General features: G+C 51.5%; 1 protein-coding gene across 7 annotated transcripts in view; it reads left to right on the plus strand.

The window, feature by feature from the left end:
• Positions 1-15,507, plus strand: part of MARK3 (microtubule affinity regulating kinase 3) — a 92,465-nt gene extending 76,958 nt beyond the window's left edge. For 2 of the 7 annotated variants that reach the window (XM_045822273.1, XM_045822275.1), the window contains exons 15-18: positions 6,631-6,888; positions 10,560-10,586; positions 11,853-11,897; positions 14,579-15,507. In XM_045822273.1, coding sequence (XP_045678229.1) covers positions 6,631-6,888; positions 10,560-10,586; positions 11,853-11,897; positions 14,579-14,924 — 676 coding nt within the window. In that variant the 3' untranslated portion in view covers positions 14,925-15,507. Of the gene's footprint in view, positions 1-6,630; positions 6,889-7,487; positions 8,455-10,559; positions 10,587-11,852; positions 11,898-14,578 lie in introns of those variants that run through there. The other 5 variants (XM_045822276.1, XM_045822277.1, XM_045822274.1 and 2 more) reach the window with 4 other exon arrangements.
• Positions 15,508-20,960: the final 5,453 nt, after the last annotated feature.

Raw genomic sequence — 20,960 nt, forward strand, 5'->3', positions numbered from 1 at the left:
TGGGACCGGGATCTGTCTCCCTGTGTATTTGTGCACATGCTCCTCCGAACTCCCCTTCCTGCAACAGTGCACTCCACTCTGGAAGTAGTTCTCGTAGTTCTCGAGTGTCATTGCAGTCATCGCCTGTCTTTTCTGCCTGCAGATCCTGTCCTCGCGGGGGCTGACCCTTCCTCATCCCGATGGGGCCTCCTTGCCTCTGAAAGTGTTGTCTTTAACCAGACAGAGCCTCAGCGCCACACCACACAAGACGGGCCCATAATGTCCATAAATCCATAACATCTGGATTTTCCTTTTCTGTCTTACAAATGAATTGAAAGTGGGTTTCCAATAATGTGGAAAATTATTGGAGGTTTGAGTGCCACACTCTAGTGGTCATACTTTTTACTTTGAGGTAAGGCAGTGAGTAAATGGGACAACTTTCTCGCCCTTAGAATAGATGCATGAGTCAGAAATTAGATGCACCAAGCCTTCTCGGTGCACAAATGACTTTTTGGGCAGACTGTCACTTGTTCCTCCCCCACATGCACATCTTACTCCTTGACTGAAGTCCTGGTGAGCTCCAGGATGCCAGGGTCTGTGCTAACGTCTGAAAGGACAGTGATTTCCAATTTTAGCCTTGAATGTATTGGGCTTTTTTCTTACGGGTGAGTGTGTATACAGAATTCCAACATGGGAATGATGCTTGCTGATGAAAACTATATGGAAACTGAAGCCAAAGGTTATCCCATGTCTGAGACAAGCTCTTCTTCAGCTGTCTTCAGCCTTCTGCTTTGAACATGGAATAATGTTTTAAAGCCTCACCAAGTGTATTTCTCTTGCCAACACAAAATAATTTAATATAGTTTATTTTCATTTAAAAATTAATTTTATTTATTGATTCTTACTAGTGCAACCTTTCTTTTTTATCAACTTTACTATGTGAAAAATAAAGCTAGTCATGGGTGTCTAGTGGGGAAAGGGTATGTAGTACATTGTTGCTTTGGCACAAGTCATGTGAGAAATTTTTAAGACCGTCGTTTTGAAACTAGGCATGCTGAAGTCAGCCAGCTCTTGCTGAAACCGTGGTGTGATGATTGCACCTTCAGCTGTCAGTCGTCAATGGTGTTCCAGCCGTGAGTCAGTGTAGGCCTGGCTGCTGCGGCTCCGTGGGTTAATCAGATCAACCTGCAAATCAAAAGGTTGCTGGTTCAATTCCTGGTTGAGACACATGCCTGGGTTGCAGGCCAGGACCCCAGTTGGGGGTATGTGAGAAGCAACTAGTCAGTGTTGCCTCTTCTCTTTCTCCCTTTCCTTCCCTCTGAAAATAAGTAAATAAAATCTTAAAAAAAAAAAAAGTCGAGCCCTGGCTGGTGTAGCTCAGTGGATTGAGCACGGGCTGTGAACCAAAGTGTCGCAGGTTCGATTCCCAGTCAGGGCACATGCCTGAGTTGCAGGCCACGGCCCCCAGCAACCACACATTGATGTATCTCTCTCTCTCTCTCTCTCTCTCTCTCTCTCTTTCTCCCTCCCTTTCCTCTCTAAAAATACATAAATAAAATATTTAAAAAATAAATAAAAATAAAAATAGCACAATATTTTTTTTTTAAAAGTCAGGGTAAACCAGGCGTGAGGAGGTGGAGTCACGTCTTCACTGCATCATCATCTTGTCAGGGCCCTGTGGGTTCCCAGGGGTCTCCCACCACGCAGCGCCGACACCACCACTGTGCTCAGCGAGTGCTAGCTCTCACTGTTGGTTATGAACTGTCCATGTGTGACTGGGAGGGATTTTCTTAGTTTGCACTAACTCTGCGCAGTCTCTCAGTTCAGGGATATTGCTGAGCACACACACACAGCAGGGACGCTTCGTCCTGCCCTCGTGTGCTGGGATGGCCCTGGGGCACTACTGCAAAGTGTCTTCGTTGGGGGGCCCTCAAAGAACTAGTGTGCTGTCACTCGTTGTGACAAAGCACGGCAGACCCTTTTCACAGAAGGTTTAGGAATTTGATATCATACATAAATTTCATAATTACCCAGTTGCTCTGGTATCTTGCCCATTTACACACTTGTCCTGCCTCGTGTCCCAGGGTCTGACTGGGCAGAGAATGCTTGATCACAGTTACCACATGTATCTTTTGGATTATATTTTTTTAATTCTTCTTTTGCTCAGTCACCCCTGTACTTTGAGTCAGCAACCAAAACATTTCCTATCAGAATGGGATAGATGTCATGTCAAGCAAATTGAAAATACTTATCTGCTAGTAACCTTCAGTGGGTTAGAGTTTAAAATTAAAAAAGAAAAAATCAGATGTAAAATACAGAGCACCTAGGAAGAGTAATAGGAACTTCGTGCAATTTGAATTTTAAGAAACACATTGTTATTTCTATTAAGGTTTAAGAAATGGTTCTTCCTTAGACCCAGAACTACTAACAATGTGATGTGGTCATTGTCTTGCTTCTGTAGGTTTTTTGGGCTGGCCTCCAGAATAGAACCATCATTTTTAACCCTCTTTTTGAGGGAAGGTTTTTTTTTGTTGTTTGTTTTAGGTTTTTTAATTTATTTTTTTAGAGAAAGGAAGGGAGGGCGAAAGGGAGAGGAAAGACAGTGTGTGAAAACAGCATTGATCAGTTGCCTCTCACATGCCCCAGCCGACCGGTAACCAAGGTATGGGGCAGTTGCCATCCAGCTTTCACAACAGCCAGCCCAATGGACCTGTGCCCTGTGCGGCCCCTTGTGGTGTTGGTGTTGTGTGTTGTGTGTTGTGAATAGAATTCTTATGAGTTTGATTGTACAAACTTAAAATTTAGCAAGCGTTTACTGAGGGTACTGTTGTCTAAATCAAAGTGTTAGGCCTACTGTAGAAGTCAGAAAACACATCCTTTTTTTTTTTCCTTGCTTTGTGGTGCAACGTGGATTAAATTTCTAAAGAAATAAGTTGTTGCCCTGGCTGGTGTGGCTCAGTGGATTGTGCGCCAGCCTAAGAACCAAAGGGTCGCCGGTTCCATTCCCAGTCAGGGCTCGTGCCTGAGTTGTGGGCCAGGTCCCCAGTAGGGGGCGCACTAGAGGCAACCACACATGGATGTTTCTCTCCCTCTCTTCCTCCCTCCCTTCCCCTCTCTCTAAAACTAAATAAAATCTTTAAAAAAAGAAAAGAAAAGAAATAATTTGCTTGCCTTGGCTGCTGTGGCTCAGTGGATTGAGAGTGGGCTGCAAACCAAAGGGTCACTAGTTCGATTCCCAGTCAGGGCATGTACCTGGGTTGCAGGCCAGGTCCCTACTGTGGGCCATGTGAGAGGCAACCACACATTGATGTTCCTCTCCCTCTCTTTCTCCCTCCCCTTTTCTCTAAAATAAATAAATAAAATCTTTTTAAAAAAGAAGGAAAGAATTCGCTTAATTGCCTTCAAGATTAGTATGTCAAAAACAATAATTTATCATGAAAATATCAATTACATTTCTTTTTTTAGGAGGGTCTCTAGGAAGAGTCCTTTTTGCTGCCAAGTGTAGACCTTGCCTACACTGTCCAGCCAGTGGCTCCGTTCCTCAGGGAGTACCTGGAGCGTGGGCTTGCTCAGTACCTGACCAAAAGCCTGTTTCTTCCCCAGAAGCTTTGGACCCCTTATATTCCCCAGGGAAAAAGCCAAACAACCCCTACCTCCCCTTCTTGTCCTCCCTTCTTCAATGTGTCCATTGATCCCAGCTCTCAGTTTAGGCGAGTGTCAGCAGCTGACAGGGGGATAAAATATGTTGACCCTGGTCCTGTCCTCCACAGATAGTAGAGCCCAAAGAGTTGAATTTATCTGTAACTTGTTAAAAATAAAATTAAGTCATAGGTACATATGTTAATGTATATCTGTATGTATACATTGGGAACAAGCAAGCATTCCTTCAAACTGTTGAATCAGTTAGGTGGCAAGTGACACGGCCCTGTACAAAAAAAGCTAAAATGAAACAAGGCATCTGTGAGTCCCTAAAACTGGAAAGTCTAAGAGTAGAGCCAGGGCGCAACTCCTTATTCTGTTTTGCTTCCTCTGTCGTGGGCCCTGCCTGGCACAGCGGCATCAGACTTGCCGTCTTCCCACGCTCAGCTGTGCTCAGACAGGGGCACGGGGCATCTCCTTCGTCCCTGTTGGTCTGGCTCTATGCCTGTCACTGGCCAGGGAAGCCGGAAGTGTCTGGAGTGGAGCCAGCAACGTCTAGGACCCCGAATCCTTCCCCCGCAAAGCAGGACTCAGGTGGTATTACTACAAGGAAAGAGTGGGTGCTAAGTGGCAAAAACCCAAAACTGACTCCATTTTTATTTTCCCGAGGCATTTGTTTTTAGCATTTCTGGGACTGTGGTAGAGCCACTCACCCAAGTCTCAGGGCAGAATTCTCAAAAGGTCACGGAATAGCAGGTCTTCTTGAGCATTTGTTAGAAAGACCCGCTCCCCTCATACCGGGGCTGTCAAAACTCCAGTGGCTCATTGCATTGACATCCCTTCTCAGGTAGGAGAGCGCTTCTGGGCTACCTGCCCTGGCTGGGGCCTTCTGCTCACACACAGGTGCCTTGGTGAGGGAGAGAGTGGGTCTGGCTTTCGGGGCGCCAGGCAGGAGTGGGGGGGGGTCCTGCAATACTGGCGGGGAGCAGTGGGTGTGTGCATCACCTGCACTGAAGGGAGTAGAAGTAGACATCAGCCTCCTGGGCCCAGAGCTCCTGCGCACGTTCTTCGACCTGATGCGTGACTGGGGGTTACACAGCGTCCGGAGGACCAGGGAGAGTCCCAGGAAGTGACTTAGAAGGCAAAGCCTGGAGACGTGGCAGGAGCCAGGCTGTGGGTACCTGCGGATGTGACCTGGGTGCCAGGGTGAGGAGTTGGAGCCTCGTCCTGAAGACTGTGCTTTTTGAAAGGCTTTGAGGGATGAGGTCCGGTTTGTATTTCAGGCAGCTCCCAGCTGTACAGTGGACAGATTGGAAGGTGTGCGGGTGAAGGCCAGGGGTCCTCGGGAGAGGGCGGAGCAGTGGACGGGGCTGCTCTGGATGGTGGGGCGGGAGGGAAAGAACCTGGTGGTCCCTGGGTTTCGAGTACTGAAAAAAGGTGGCCAGGATGCTGCACCCTGGTTGTCCTTACAGCAGAGACACTGCCAAGGACATGGTGACTGAGCTGGAATTAAACCGGGATGTCGAGGTCCTGGTTTTGTCCTGCAGCTGTGAGTACCAGGTGCGGCTGCAGGTGTGAGGCCACTTTTGTCTGTCAGTCTACAAATGGTTCATTTGCTCGTTAATGCCACCTTGAAAAATGGGGCCCCTTTGACCCCTTAGGAGTTTGGACTTGTTTTTGAGGAAGTGGATGTCTGTTGAGTGGGAAAATTCTCAGCTCTACTTAAACAGCATGACAAAGTTTAGTAACAGCTGGTCCCTGTGCCCGTGATTTCACTGTCACTGCTGTGGGAGCAGGGCAGGACCACAGCGTGTTCGCCTCCCAGACTGACGCTGCCGGCTCGTGTGCACGGACGCCTGTCTTTCAGGAGAGACTTCCTTTCACCCGTAGCTCAAGTCACTGTCCCTCTGACATCAACATCCGGACGTGTACGATGTTTCCTTTAAAGCTAAAAACTTTTAAACTGCTGTTTGAGGAAAAAGCAGCTACAAGTTGGCCGCTACTTCAGAATCCCCAAAACCAGTCTCAGAGAGTTTGGGTTTTGACAGAAGTTAGACAGTTTGGGGAAGGAGGTGTGTGCTTCACCCCACAGGTTGCTCTTTTTGTCCCTGGTCCCTCAAGCTGTTGTTTCTGCCTCTGCCTGAACCCACACCCCTCCCAGCCTGACAGAAATGTCCGCTTACGCAGCTAGCCCCGCCTGAGTCTGCACCACACCTCCCATCTGTCCACTGGGACGTCAGTCGTCGATGTCCCTGTCAGCCTCTGGGCACCGCGAGGTGCTGTTACCTCCAGTAAACAGTGCAAGAGGTAACTTCACGGCTGTGTGAGAAACGTGCACATTCCTTGTGGCACTAAAGTGTACCCGCTGCCGCTCAGTTTTGTGCTGTGGGTTTTACAGTCCGAGGTTTTGGTAAAGTCCACAGAGTGCCCTTCCTGTGGGTGGTTTTAGTTCCGCACCTCCTTCTTGTGGTGTCCCAGGCTGTCTGAGTGTGTCTTCGTGCCTCTGCGTGCTGTGGAGGGAGTGAGAGCCCCCTCCTCTGCAGGTGGCTTCCAGTGTGTGGGTTTACGAAAGTTTTGCCACGTGTGTGCTTCCAGAACTTTCCAGTCTCCTGTTCTTCCACTTCACTGGCACATACTGTGTTTCTTTTGTATTGGGAAGGTTCTCTGCACAGGAGCAACCTGAGAGGGAAGCATAGGAGAAATGATTGTGTTTCAAGCTGTTCTGTGTCCAGAACTGCATTATCTTGTCCTTGGAACTGTGTCTGCTGTCCCCTTAAACACCACGAGGCTTTGATTCATTATATATGATTCCTCTGGTCCCCTTCCCCATTTAACTTACCTTTTGCTCCTGAGTCCTGTGAAACACCCCTTGGACCTGGATTTATTAAAACTGATTTTCTCCACTCTGTATCAAAGGTATATTGTGACTGTAAATTTTTGTGTGCATGTTTGCCACAAAGATGGGATGTGGCGAACAGAGCTGTAAAGGATCTATGTTTTCTGACCCCGTAGCACTGTTCCTGATCAGAGAACTCCAGTCGCCTCCACTCACAGTATTAGCAGTGCGGCCACCCCGGATCGGATCCGCTTCCCCAGAGGCACCGCCAGTCGCAGCACTTTCCACGGCCAGCCCCGGGAACGGCGGACTGCCACGTACAACGGCCCGCCTGCCTCGCCCAGCCTGTCCCATGAAGCCACACCCTTGTCCCAGACTCGAAGCCGAGGCTCCACTAATCTTTTCAGTAAATTAACCTCAAAACTCACACGGAGGTAAGTACCAGGTAGAAGTGGTTGTTGAAAACAGAAGGAGACCTGTGTGTGAAGCCACTGCCTGGCTGCTGTTTATTTTGTGTTTAGCATGTGCTTTCCTGGTTTACATATCTAACTAGATTTTAAAACCTTTTAGAAGAGAAATCCCAGTAAAAGTTCTCCAGCACTTGGGAGGTGGTAGCTTTTAATCACTGTTCCTTTGTATCACACATTTGTCCGCAGAGATGGTCACCGGGGTGTAGTGGAGCCCCGACCCAAGGTAGGCAGGGCTGGCACTCAGTGCACAGACGTTTCCCAAGGAGGACACTTTTCCTCTCCCTTGTTCCATTTCGTTGTTACTGAGATGCACTAAGTTTCTTAGAGTCTGAATCTTGAAATTATGCTCTCTGTTGATCTAAGTGATAGTGAAAACAGGGTAACTTTCTTAAATGGTATAGCTGTGGAGATTAAATTCCTGGTTTATTCTCAGGAAGAAACTAGTATCTGGTTGTGTATAAAATCCTTCATGTGTCCAGTAGGCTGTCATTTGGGATCTTGGGAAATCTCTAGAAATCTCTGTGGGGCCCTTGAGTTATTTTAACTTTATTTCCATGATCTAGCTGGAGGTTGCAAAAGCCTAGAAACATTGGCTGCTAGAAGAGGATAAAGAAAATATGCCACTTTGTACCACAAGCAAACAGTCAAAGGCACCTTTAGCCAGGAATTCACCCAGGAAATCTGAGGGCTCAGGGCTCCCAGAGGAGACTCAGAGGGAGCCTGGCCGTGGAACAGTGCGTCCGGGGGCCCTGCAGGAGCCTGCTCACAGGCCTCTCGTTCGTCGTGTGTGTGTCTCGCCCACAGCACGGTGGGGCACCTCCTCGGATCTAGACAACTGACGCACTCCTTCTTTCTCTGTGCTCCCTCGGGCCCCACCACTCAGAGTCATGCCACCTTCCTTTTTCCACCTGTGAGCTAAATACCACTTCTGCAGTCTCCTTAATCCCTTCAGCAACTTTATTTTAGATCAGTCATCTAAAACTTAGATGGGTCACATTAAACCGTGTCCCCAGAGGGGGTGTGTGTTGTCGCGACATTGAATACCAGATTAGGGATGACTTCTGACATCCAGTAGCATCAGCTAGAGGCCAGAGCACTTCAGAAAGTTCCAGTCTGGCCCCTTGCTCTCTTCTTGGCCCCTTTGCTGAGACACCTTGCTCCAGGCTGAGCAGAAGAGCAGGTGGTCTTAGGGTCTTGCCAGGCTTGGAGTTCAGTCCAAGGAGCGCCTGGTGACCTACAGACTAACTCACTTTTTCCTTTCAGTGTCACCCCACGGCCTACCCCAGGCCATCCTGTCCCCCAGCGCCTTCCACAGGGACGCGGCTGAAATGGAGGCTGCCTCTCAAACGTGGGTGGAAGGTGAAGCCTGGGTGTCAGTCACCTGGCCGCTCACTCCCCTGACCCTGCCTGCTCTCACTGGTGCTTCTCCCGCTCAGCTCTGAGCACAGGGCTGAGGGCTAGTCATGGCAGTCAGCTTGGTGTCCCTGCACTTCCTCTGTAGTGGGCTCCTCATTAAAGTCCTTGAACTTATTTAATCGTCTCCTTTGTGCTTTTTTTTTTTTATCTTAATACTCATCTTCATTACTGATAAGAATAGTATCAGTTACCATTCATTGAGTGCTAGCTGTGGACTAAGATAAGTAGATGTCTATAGAATTATAGGTGCAGATACACTCGTTTTACATGTGTAAATACAACCTTCTCACCCACTCATTTCATCTGCACAGCCTACCCTGGGAATAGGTGCTCCCCAGTTTCGTGGGAGAACCAGGGGGTGAGGTTCAGAGAGATTAAGGCACAGGAACAAGTGAGTGCTGAGCCGCGCCGCGACTCCAGCAAAGGCCCCTGAGGCCCCTCCATGGTGCTCCCCCAGGAAACCCTGAAGCACTGGTGTGGGCGGGAGCCCTTGCCCTGGGGTTTCAACTAAATTTATTTCTTGTATCTGTATTGAAATGGAGATCAATCTTTTGAATGGAGAGTTGGGTTGCTCCTTTGAAAAATTCCAGGGGTGGATCATTTCACGTTTATTTCACGTTTTCCACCCCCACATTTTTCCGATGGGTGGTCTTCTGTTTGTGCAAGTCTGCAGGCTGGGGTCTGCAGTACTCAGTGTGCTGTGGCCCGTGGAGCGCCCTCTGTGTGTCCTTAGATGCAGTCAGTTCCTTCCTAACAACGGTTGTCCTCGCTGCTGTCGTCAGCGTCAGCTCCGGGTCCTCCCCCAGCAGTGAGTGTAGCGAGGCCGTTGGAGCGCTCCAAAGGCTTGGGCACTGGCACTCAGGACCTGCGAGGGAGACCTGCCGGGGCGGTGGGCAGAGGGTGGGGCTGCTCACAGTGCTGCCCCGCAGGCTGAGTGGTGGGGAGAGCTGTGGGCCCCCCACTGGGGGGGCCTGCGGGAGCCTGCTCTTGATCCCGCGAGGGTCGGGGGGAGGGAAAGGCCGGAGAAGCAGCCCTGTGGTCCCTGGCCGTGCCCCTGACTTTCCTCAGGCAGAGAACTTGGAGGTGAAAATATTTTTTAAAGACCTTTTAATCAATTTTCAGCTAAAACAATCTTTTGAATGACACTGCCTTTATGTAATGCATAATTATTTACAAAATGTTCTCAATGTGTGACCTTCTCTACTTGCTGTGTGCCGTATTTAATGTGATTGTGAAGTGGTTGGTGTTCACTCACAGTAGTTAGAGATTTTTTTAATTGGTCAGTACCTCAAGCAATGCCAAAGTTATCCTGGATTACAAAAAATAAACCCAGGGGTTCATTAATTCAGTAAGTCAGCAAATACATACACATGCCTCCTCTGTTCAGGCATAGCACTGGGTTTAGAAGTACTTTGACTAGTTCAGGTCCCTCTTGCTCAGGAGTGCTGACGGTGTGGTCACACAGGCCTGACCAGCCTGACCCGTAGTTTCTGATTTCTTTGGTCCAGTTATGTTCAGTACATCCTAAGCATCTTCCTAAAGTTTTTGACAAGCAGAGTCACCTCTGTAAAATACCATTTTTCCAGCTTATTACTGAGACATAAAAGTGAACCTCTACTGTTACCTTGTCACGTAATTTCCATTTGTTTCCATATCTAAAAATTCTGCTCTGTTTTAAGCCCTAGTGACTATTTTTTATTAAAAAGTAATTTATAACCACTGTTAATGTTTAAATCATCTTCCTGAAGTAATGATTTTATTAATGGTTAAACATTTTATAATGAACATTTAAAGGTTCTGTATAAGAATGTACAATTTTGTTCATAAGATATTCTGAAGAAATTGACAAATGTTATTAGTTTATTGCAAATGACTTAAGTCATTTATTTAAAACAAGTTGTTGACTTTCTTAATAGATCCTTAATAGAGCCTTACACAAGTGTTACTTCAGCTGGCACCGCTGTTCACACTGCTCAGTGTTTGCTTGCCAATACAGGCTTTTACAAATCTGCTCAAAAGATTACATACTCAATTACCTGTAATAATTTTACTTTTACAACAAATGTCCCTGTTTCACTGTTGATTGGACAGAAGAGGAACCCTGTTTTCTTTGTTGTTTTTCTTTCTCTATTGACAAAGATCTGTAATTGACAAGATTTTATATTTCATTTGTGCAAGTCATTTTTGTTAATTTTTTTTTTTGGCTTAATTTCTTTTAGAAACATGTCATTCAGGTTTATCAAAAGGTAGGATTTATATATACACATATTTTTTTTAAATCCTCACCCCAAAATGGCTCTTGCAATTAACATCAGGTTTGGCTTTCTAGCCCTGTTGTTGTTGTTTGTTTTTTGTTTGTTTTTGTATATTTTACTTAAAAAAACTAAACTCTGCTGAGAACTAAGTACTTACTTCTTTGAGAAGAAACTGTGGAGAGCAGCAGATTAACTCCGTCAGGCTTTTTTAAAGGCACTTGGCACACATGTAACAAGAGGCCTCCGCATGCCGCGCACACCGTCTTTCTTTGTGGAGCTCTGTAGCATCCAGATAATTCTGTCTTGACACTAATACCCCTCAGCATGCTTCTGTCTGAGGAATGAGACATGCAGTAACATTCATGTGCATTTACGGTTGGCCTCAAATGGGCAAAGGTAAGTGGTGATGGATGTGTGCGTCATCAGTTTTAATTTCATGGAGCACCGAATTAACAAAAAGTTTTAAAGTGACAGGAGAATGAGCTAATATTCTTATACTGGAGACAAGCGTAATAGTCAGACCTTACAGTCTCATTAGGTTTGGGTTTGGGCAACTGCATGGCAGAAATGTCTGAATGTTTTCAGAGTTGAAGAGTAAATAGTATTCTATCCAAAGCCAGTTTCCACCAACCACCAAAGAAACCACGTCTCATTTTTAATTAAAGCGTTTACTGTAGTAAATGTTGTTCCCACTGGGTAACTGTTTTTTGATGCTGACAGTCAAAAGACCGAAAGTGTTGCTTACTACCTCGGAGTGCACACGGGCGAGGCAGAAAAGCTGCCGCTGGGCCACGCTGGGCCTCGGCCTCCCAGCCAGCCTGCGGTTCCCCTGGGCTTCTCAGGGGCTCTGCTGACCCAAGTCCTTGGCCACTCTGAGAAGACTGCTTTCTTCCCGCGGGGAACACCGGTCTGTGGTGGTTCTGAATTGATCTTCCCAGTCGCCTGGTTTTCCTTGGGCAGAAAGCTTTGTAATTAAGTTCAGCTAAACCCAGTTAGTTCCCTTTTGTGGAAGCCCACTGCCCTTGGGGGAACAGTTTCAAGGGTCAGAATGACACCTCCAGCTGAAGGCCAGGAGCCCTCCGCCCGGGAAGCCGGGGTGCTGGCTGGGTCCCCACAGAGAGGGGCAGAGCCCTGAGCCCCGCGGTGACCTGGGGTTTGTCGGGGCTGCGGTGTTGTGTTTGTGCCGGCGTCGTGTGCCGCTGTGTAAGACCTCTTTTCTCTCTCCCACTTCTCTGCTTCTGCCTTCTGTTCCTTGAGGCTTCCGACTGAATATGAGAGGAACGGGAGATATGAGGGCTCCAGGTGAGGGCGTCGACTTTTTAACTCTATTTTATATTTAAAAGTGGCGCTAGGGATGCTTTTTCCTGCTGTCTTGTGGGTTGCTGGGTGGGTGCGTACTCTGTGGTTGGGATACACAAGTGCTGCCACTGTCCCCATTGCCACCCTTGAGCTGGGCCAGTGCTGTGCCACCGGAGGGCACCAGGGAGTCTCCTCCTAGTCCTGCCTGGCCTGGGCCCTAATGACCTGAACTGAGGTCTGGGAGTTGGTGGGATTTTTCTGGACACCTTGATAACTTCTAGCATAGTTCTAGTCTCAAGGCATGAAAGCAGAATAATGAGCAGAATTTTCATATTTCTTTTTTTTTTTTTAAGATTTTATTTATTTATTTTTAGAGAGGGAAGGGAGGGAGATAGAGAGAGAGAAACATCATTATGCGGTTGCTGGGGGTCATGGCCTGCAACCCAGGCATGTGCCCTGACTGGGAATTGAACCTGTGACACTTCGGTTCGCAGCCCGCGCTCAATCCAATGAGCTACGCCAGCCAGGGCTTAGAATTTTCATATTTCAAATTAGACTTTTAAAGGAATGATTTTGTAATTGAGTGTTTTGCCTTTAAATTTTGTATAGCTGTCTTTGCTCAGGCTTGGGCAGGGTGTCACCAGCTAGGCTCAGAACTCCATCTCTGTAGCTGCTCCCTCCCTTTGTCCCTCTTTGTAGTAGTTGCCACACGCTGTTTCAGGTCCACGCTGACCCATCTGCTCCCTTCCTCGTCTCTAAAGCACAGCTCTGATCATATGACTGAGTGGAAACCTGCAGTGGCCCCATTGCTTGGCCCACCATGTCCTGTGAGGCCCTGTGTGGCCTCAGCAGCAGCCCCCAGTGCAGGCGGAGTGCTGGGTTGAGCTCGGGCAGCTGTCCACCCCATTCCAGACTCAAGTTTGTTCCCCATCCGTGATCAGGAACGATAGGCCCGGCCCCTGGGTGTGGTGATGGCAGTGGGCACACCTGCCCCCAGGCGGTCTGTGATAGCCCCAAACATTCTGTACCTTCCGAACCTCCTGACCTCTGCTGATGCTCCCTGTGCACGCACAGGGACCCTTGCCCCACTTCTGTGGTGGTGGTAAAGCTTAAGGGCTCTTCAGAGCTCCTCCCAGATGCCGCCCCTCCAGACAGAATTCCCTCCCTCTCCATCCTGCCTTCCCTGGCGCTCCTCCCAAGAGGCAGGCCCAGCCTCTCTCCCATGAGACCCTGTAGCTGTGGCTACCCTGTGGCTGCCCTGTGCGCCTGCTGCTTCCTTGCAAGGCAGGCTTCTCTCACCTGACCCCAAATTAGTTTGAGAGCTTTTGCTCATTTTTATAATCTATTTAGTATCTGACACAGCATTTTATACATAGGAAGCCTCCAACCAGTTTTGATGGATGTGAATCCAATGGAATGTTCTGCAGGCAGGTTGGCAACAGGGAGAGCTGAATGCACAATAAAACCTGTGGCCCGCCCTCAGCTCTGATGAATTTGCCAGAAGATTAAGTGTATTAAATATCCTGTGCTGGGTGTTTTTCATGCACAACAGTGTTAGGTATTCACTGTCCTCATTGAGGCCTCCACATAGACACGTAGGGAATATACCTAACAGTTTGTGTCAGTAACAATCAAATGCCCCAGACAGTGAGTCAGTTGAGGCCTGTTCTCGGGACCCCCGAGAGACCGTGCCTGGGCCCCCCCTTGATAGCACCTCGCAGGCGTGGGGACCGCAGTTTGTACTCTGTGAGTCCGCAGTTTGCACTCAGATGGGTCGCTTTGGTGCTCAGCAGCAAATGTGCCCTAACATTTCATTTTTCTGTTTCAGTGGTAAGAGAGTGTCACCTAAGAATTCTTTTAAACTGAAACTAGATGTTTAAAGTAACAAAATAGAAGGAAAAATACTGAGGTACAGGTAGAGGGGAGTGAGAGGGTGGCCCACCCCCCTACCCCCCTACCCAGCTGTGCACTCAGCCCCGGGACCGTTGGCAGGGAACGTGGTTTGAGCCGTGCCAGCTCACCAGTGATCCAGGATGACGGTTAACGGTGGGGGCCGTGTGAGTTCGAGAGGAACATCGTGGTGGACGAGCTGGGCTCAGCACCTGCACGCGCCCCCAGCCCCATCCCTACTTCGCCTGATTTAACACATTATTTTTTCATATATTTTATTACATGTATTCATTTTTAGAGGAGAAGGGAGGGAGAAAGAGAGGGAGAGAAACACTGATGTGCGAGAGATGCATTGACTGGTTGCCTCTCACACGCCCTCAACTGGGGACCTGGCCCACAACCCAGGCCTGTGCCCTGACTGGGAATGGAACCGGCGACCCTGTGGTTCCCAGGCCGGCACTCAGTCCACTGAGCCACACCAGCGTGGAAACAAATTATTACTATTTTTTTTTTAATTTTAGTAAGTCTCTAAAAGTCTCTAATTTTAGTTTAGTCTCTACCATGACTGGTGGAGATTTTACAGCCAAGTAGATTTTCTGCCTCTTGTGGCTTATGATTTTGGGGGAAGCAAATAGATGAATGCGCCTTAGAAAAGGAGCAGGCGTGTGAGCCTGTGCAGGAGAAACATGGGCGTCGGCTCTCCCACTGGAGAAGAGTCCGTCGCGCACTAGCTAGAGTAGAAAGGGCTGGCTGTCCTGTGCAAATGAAAATAAACCTGCCACTGTGCGTTTCAGTCGCAACGTATCTGCGGAGCAAAAGGATGAAAACAAAGAAGCAAAACCTCGTTCCCTGCGCTTCACCTGGAGCATGAAAACCACTAGTTCTATGGACCCCAATGACATGATGCGGGAAATCCGCAAAGTCCTGGACGCCAACAACTGCGACTACGAGCAGAGAGAGCGCTTCCTACTCTTCTGCGTCCACGGGGACGGGCACGCCGAGAACCTCGTGCAGTGGGAGATGGAGGTGTGCAAGCTGCCAAGACTGTCTCTGAACGGGGTCCGGTTCAAGCGGATATCAGGGACATCCATAGCTTTCAAAAATATTGCTTCCAAAATTGCCAATGAGCTAAAGCTGTAACCCAGTAATTATGGTGTAAATTAAAGTAGCCGTCTACAGTCTTCTTGAACACTGACGGAAATGTATAGAATAATATTTAGGCAATAACGTCTGCATCTTCTGAATCATGATATTAGACACGAGGACGAGAGCACGCCTGGGAGCGCGAGCTGGCCTTTCCCCACGAATGCACTACATTAAAGCTGTGTGACACGTGTGCCCTCTGTCTTCTTTCCAGTGCCCTGGCGGTCAGCGGGGGACCCCCCTCCACGTGCCTCTGTGGGCACGCATGGGCCGTGGGGGGTAGTGCATACAGAAGCCTCTCCCTGCCTGGCAGCCGGAGGTGTTCGCAGGACCTCTGTGAGAGATCATTTGGTGCTAAAACGTTAAAATTGCCAAGGAGGAAAATACTGAACTACTACTAAGAATTAACCTTAAGACTAGTGGATAATGAATACAGGTTTACAGTTCATGCCTGTGGTTTTGTGTTTGTTGTTTCGTGTTTTTTTAGTGCGAAAGGTTTAAATTTATAGTTGTGAACATTGCTTGTGTTTTTATAAGTAGATTCACAAGATAATTAAAAATTCACTTTTTCTCAGTAAAACCTCGCATTGTCTCTTAGTACTGTATTTAAGACTCAGATTAAGGTAGTGACTAAAGGCACCTGTTTTTGCCTTCACCTGCAAGTGGAACAGAAGCAGTGGGAAAGTGTCTGAGGCCTGGGGCCACTGTATCCTTAGCGGGGACCCTGACATCTTGTGATTACGAGCATCTTTTTTCCCCAGAGGCCATAAAGGGAGAAGACGGCCTCCTGGCAGCCTGCGGAGGAGGGTGTCAGGAGGGGCTGGCGTCCTCCAGAGACTCCACGCGTCCGTGTGCAGAGGTCTGGATGGCTCTGGATTTCTCCTCTGTGACGTATGTGCTTTTCTTCTCGTTCTCTGTGAATCGTTACACGAATTCGACTGACAGCTTTTTCCCCGCACCCCTCCGGTTGTCTGAGGGGCGACGAGCCCATCAGTCAGTCTGACGCTCCACGCTCCCCGGGGAGCTGTCGCCTTGACTGGTCTGGGTTTCTTGTTGGTCACACAGTAGGAAACTCTTCACAGGCACTCAGTCACGACATTTACGTCTGCCACCGAAGGGCACTGTCCTGTGTTTGGGACACGTCCACGAACAAAACAAAGATCCCTGATCTCTTAAAGCTTATGTTCCAGTAGGATGGCAGTCAGTCAGCCGTCATAAGTAAAGTCCCTGCTCTGGATCAAAGCAGTAAAAGCCATGAACAGAATCGCAGCGCAGGGTAAGGCATTCCAGGGGTCCCAGTGCTTGGAGAGGTGCTGTGTTCAATCTAGTGATGATGGGTGGGGTGCTTGAGCGGAGGCGGGGCTTCCAGGGCAGACCCCACCCGGGCCTTGCAGGCCACTCACTGCAAATGTGCCGGCCTTGTGTGACACGAGCCAGTGGGGGTTTCCAGCACAGGACCACGCTAGCAGCTGTGTTACGGCTTCCTTGTAGGGAGCAGGGAGAACCCAGAAAGTTTGGAGGCTCTTGGCGGTAATTAGGAGATGCTGGCCTGGTGGGACGGTGGGTGGGTTCTGGGTACATTTTGAAATAAGAGTCACATGCATTTGCTCTGGGGTCAGATACGAGTGAGTGAGAAAAAGCCAAGGGCAGCTGTTCGATTTCTGGCATGAACAGCAAGGAGAGTGCGGTGTGGGGTGGGTCAGGGCAGATTGCTGCGGAGAGGTTTAGGCTGGGTGGGGGAGCCTCCTTAGGCTGTGACACCAGGTGGAGACTGGAGGGACCCTGGGGGCCCACGGTCTGGCTGGTTCCTGTTGACAGTTGGGAAAGAAGTTCTCTGGAGGAGAGGAGAGGAGAGGACCCGCCCTGGGCCCGGAGCACCCCGTGGACAGGCAGCCAGGGAGGGAGGTGGAGCCCAGGCCCGGGGCCTCCGGGGGAAGTGTGGGGGGGTGCCCTTTGACCAAGTGTGGAGCGCGTCATTTTTCACCTCACCAGAACATTTCGAACCTTCCCTAGTACATAAATAAATAGGTCCCCCCCTTTCCCTGGGGGCACTTCACTTCCTTGTCCACACCCGCCCCTCCCCATGGGCTTCCCTGACTGAGCCCTTTGTGCGGGCTCCTGTGCTGGCCGCCCTGCAGGAGCTGGTGAGATGTGGCCCAGCTCTGCCCAGCGCAGGTGTGGCTGCAGCCTGTTCTTCCTGTCTGTACACCTGGGACACATTTCACATTGTTGTCCTTGCTCCTGTCCTCAAGGACAAACTGGACACTGAGGGGAACTCCTTTCAGAGAAGCTCGTTCACCATATGCCCTGACGAAGTGACCACCGTGCAAAAGAAAAGTTGGTGTGGTTTCCCATTGCTTCTCTGTTGTCGCCTGCCTGCAGTCTGATACGGCCTGAGCCCTGATCCCGTGGGCGACGGGCGTGTCTGAGACACAGTGTCCTCCCACGGGAGTCCTCGGAGACAGCCACGGCCAAGGGCTTTATTACTGACAGACGCTTACTGACTTGACTTCAGAGGCAGCACGGTGTTTCCTGTACCGAGGATAAAACATGAACTCTCACCCATTCCCAGGGGGCCCAGCCCCTCCCTCTAGATGCTACCTTCTCTGGGTACAGTGAATTTTGAAAGGGAATGTTCGAGGGTGTTTAAAAATCATGTAAGCAGCAAAGACGAGGCCCCATTTTTCCCTCATTCACGTCCCTGGACTGGAGGTGAGGTGAGGTGAGCTGAGATGAGAGGGACCTGGCCGGCCAGCGCTGCTGGTGTCACGTCCCCGGGCAGCAGAACGCCGCCCTGCTCCAGAAGCGGGGCTCGAGTGTCGGCTGTGCTGCCCGGCCTCTGGTTGGGGTCAGCACGCGAGGAACCAAGGCGCCGTTGCTGAGTGGCGTGCGGGCTCCCGGGCTGTCCCTGGCCTCTGCACCTGGAGACCCGCCCGCGCTGAGAGCTGCAGCAGGAACACGGCTGACTCGCGGGAAAAGTGCGGCAGTGGCTGCGGCACGGCGGAGGGCTCTCCGGGGGCCTGGCAAGCAATGGGAGTTCAGAGGAAAGCCTTCCCCTGCGCGCACGAGGAGCAAGGTGCTGTTGCTGTGGAAACCGCCCCGAAACACCCTGTCCAGGCGGTTCCTGCTCAGTGAGGGACGCGCAGTGGCCGTGGCCTCCACGGGAGTGGCTGCTGAGCGTGGGAAGTGGCGGCCGTCTGGGGCCGTCCCCCGGGCCGGCGTAGACCACAGGAGCGCTGGGACATGTGTGGGCAGCCAGGGGTCAGCACGGGCCTGGATTGACGCTTACAACTGTGCTTTGGGGGGGGCGGTAATTGGTGGTTATTGATTCGGGGGGGTGGGTTTTTTAATTGGTGATTTACCATGAGGTCATTTCACGAGGGTAAGTGTTGCTCTTGAGGGACTCGTGTGACGCGAACGATGTGTCTTTCAGGTGTCCTGACAGTGTACAGACGGGCCCCGGTGCGACTCCCCGGCAGTGGGACCCGGGCGTCTAGGTGTTCAGGGAGGGGGACCGAGCCCAGCGGTGGTCTCGGTGGTCTCTGGCTTGCCGCTCTGAGGCACTAGAAACCAGGCAGAGGTGACACTTCTCGGAGGTGGTGGCAGTGTAGCAGCTGGGGTCAGAGGGGACTCGGGGCGAAGAGTGTCTCAGCAGCCTCGTGGTCCTCGGGTCAGAAAGAGCTCAGGCAGGGCCTTGGACCTGTCTCGTGTCCCCAGGAAAGGGAGATGACGGGATGGGGAGGAGCAGCGGGGGGAGACGAGACGGGGAAGGTTGGGGACAGGGAGAGTGGGGTGGGTGGGGCTGAGGCCTGCCTTCGTGTGTGGGCCAGACCCAAGGAGGGGGGCCAGTGTGCCGGGGACCAGAGCCGAGAGCAGAGTGGACGACCCGTGCCAGGCAGGGTGCCCCGGAGAGGCAGAGTTGTGGGCCTGCCCCACGGGCCCCCGCAGCAGGGTCTGCCTGGCCATCAAGGCTGGCATGGGCTGGGCTTCCTTCCGAAGCAGGACTTCTTAGGACTCAGTCCACCGAGAGGGCACACCCTGTCTGAAGGTGCCTCGGGCCGTGTGGCCTCGTGGTTGAGGTGTACGCCCTTGACCCAGGCATCCTGGTTTCCAGGCTGCAGTTTCGTGCCATCGGGTTCCCCGTAGAAAGTCAGCGTGGTAGTGACATCTCCCTCTGGGGCATGGGCAGAGTCCAGCAGACAGCAGGGGCAGGGCAGGGCGCCTGGCAGGTGCTGGCGAGAACAGCTGCTCACACAGGCGCAGGATCACAGGCTGTCCCCTCCCCGCCCCACCGCTCGCTCCCAGCTGGCGGGGGCACCAAGCCCTAGGGCAGCGGGCTCGGACTCTGGGACTCTGCCCTCCCAGCTGAGGAGGAGAAGGAAACCCCACAGCTCCTCAGGCATGGGGTACTGGTTTCCCGCAGAGCCTGCTGTTGAAAAAGTTGGCAGCCTGTGCCAACCACCTTCCATGCCTTTCAGCGTCCCCGGGGGACAGCAAGAGCGGTGAGCTGGTGTAAGAGCACAGGCAGGACCCGGAGAGGGCGGACTGCACCCTCCACCCTCTGCCCCTGCAGGCGTGGCCCATGTATCCCCGCCACACACACCCCCCAGGGAAGCCTGCTCTGGCCTCACGTTTTCGCCGGTCCCCGCTCTGCTGTGACACTAGCAGCCAGCAGCCTTCACAAACTTGCCTCGTGTCTACCTCCCACCCTTACTAGAACGTCAGCCCCATGCAGCAAAGGGCAAAGGTCTTCATCCTTCCCTCCCCCACCCCCCGTATCCCAGGTACCTAGGATAGCACCTGGTACATAGTGCACAGTAAGTATTCAAATGGTAATAGTAAAGCACAGGCAAGAGACATACCTCAGAATCACCAGGCAGCTCGAGTGGCTTCAGTCATTCAGTCAGAACTGTTCTGAGGTCCTGGTGGCTCCCGCAGCCCTCATGCCCGCCCTTGCCGCATCACAGCCGCGGTTGGGGACCGGCACGGAGCCCGCCGAGTGGGTTCTGGGGGTCCAGGCGCCCCTCCTCCCCTCCCCCACAGCCCACACGGCTGGTGCTGCCCCGCGTCGCTGAGCGCAGGCAGGGGCAGGCCGGGCAAGTCCTGTGCCTCTGATGGCGCCGGCCCTCAGACCAGAACCGGGGCTGAAACACTTGGCTTGGCGCCTTCAGCTGTGTCCCTCACCACGGAGTCACGCGGTCAGTGGGTCTGGATTTCGACCTGGGACTCGTCAGGGTGAGAGTCGTGGTGTTGACAGTGGCTTTCGCCCCCGGGCGCCACGTCGGGGGCACCGGTCCCTCGGGGAGATCTGCTGAGCAGGGGTCCTGGTTCGAGGATGCAGGGAAGCCGGTCCCCAGGGGTCACCTGGGCGTGGAGACGAGACCACTGCCCGCAAAGATCTTGGGTCTGGGCCTCCGAGGGTGAAGGCCGGGAAACGAGGGCCGCACTGTGGCCTCCGGGCGCCATCGGCTTTGGTCTCGTGACTGAGCCGATCCATGTGCGTTCTTGCTGCTGTTTGTGTGCTGGGGCCGATGGGTTACAAGCTCTGAGGTCCTCGTCTTCTTCCAGATCCCCAGGTACTCGTTGCTGTGGCCTCTGGCCGTGGGGGAACACTTTCTCACCCTGCGGGATGATGAATAGGGGCCCGCGTGGGGCGTCACCCAGAAAAGAGGGGATCAGACTTCGGCTCTCCCCCCAACCTGTGCCTTTCGTATTTCCTGCTCACACCGTTCCTCCCACCCATGTGGCCCACCTCTCCATGTCACTTTAAGTGTCTAGAACTCATCCCTCGAGCGGGGTTGCGGGGGTCCAGTAGCTAGCTGGGCAGAAGTGCTGGCTGTCCCCCCCACCCCCACCCCCACCCGGGGGGGGTCCTCCGCTCTCCGGTCGAGGCTCAGGGTTTGAAGATAAACACTGTGCCCGTCCCTGAGGGCTGCTGCTCCAAGCCAGACTGCCCAGTTCTCCGGTGTTTCGGGAAGAGACCTGAAGACTTTCATCACTGTTTGTTCCTCCGTTCCTTCACCCACATACTTA

This window comes from Phyllostomus hastatus, unplaced genomic scaffold, assembly GCF_019186645.2.
Source record: "Phyllostomus hastatus isolate PE091 unplaced genomic scaffold, TTU_PhHast_1.1 phas_scaffold_501, whole genome shotgun sequence".
In the NCBI taxonomy this organism is placed as follows: domain Eukaryota; kingdom Metazoa; phylum Chordata; class Mammalia; order Chiroptera; family Phyllostomidae; genus Phyllostomus; species Phyllostomus hastatus.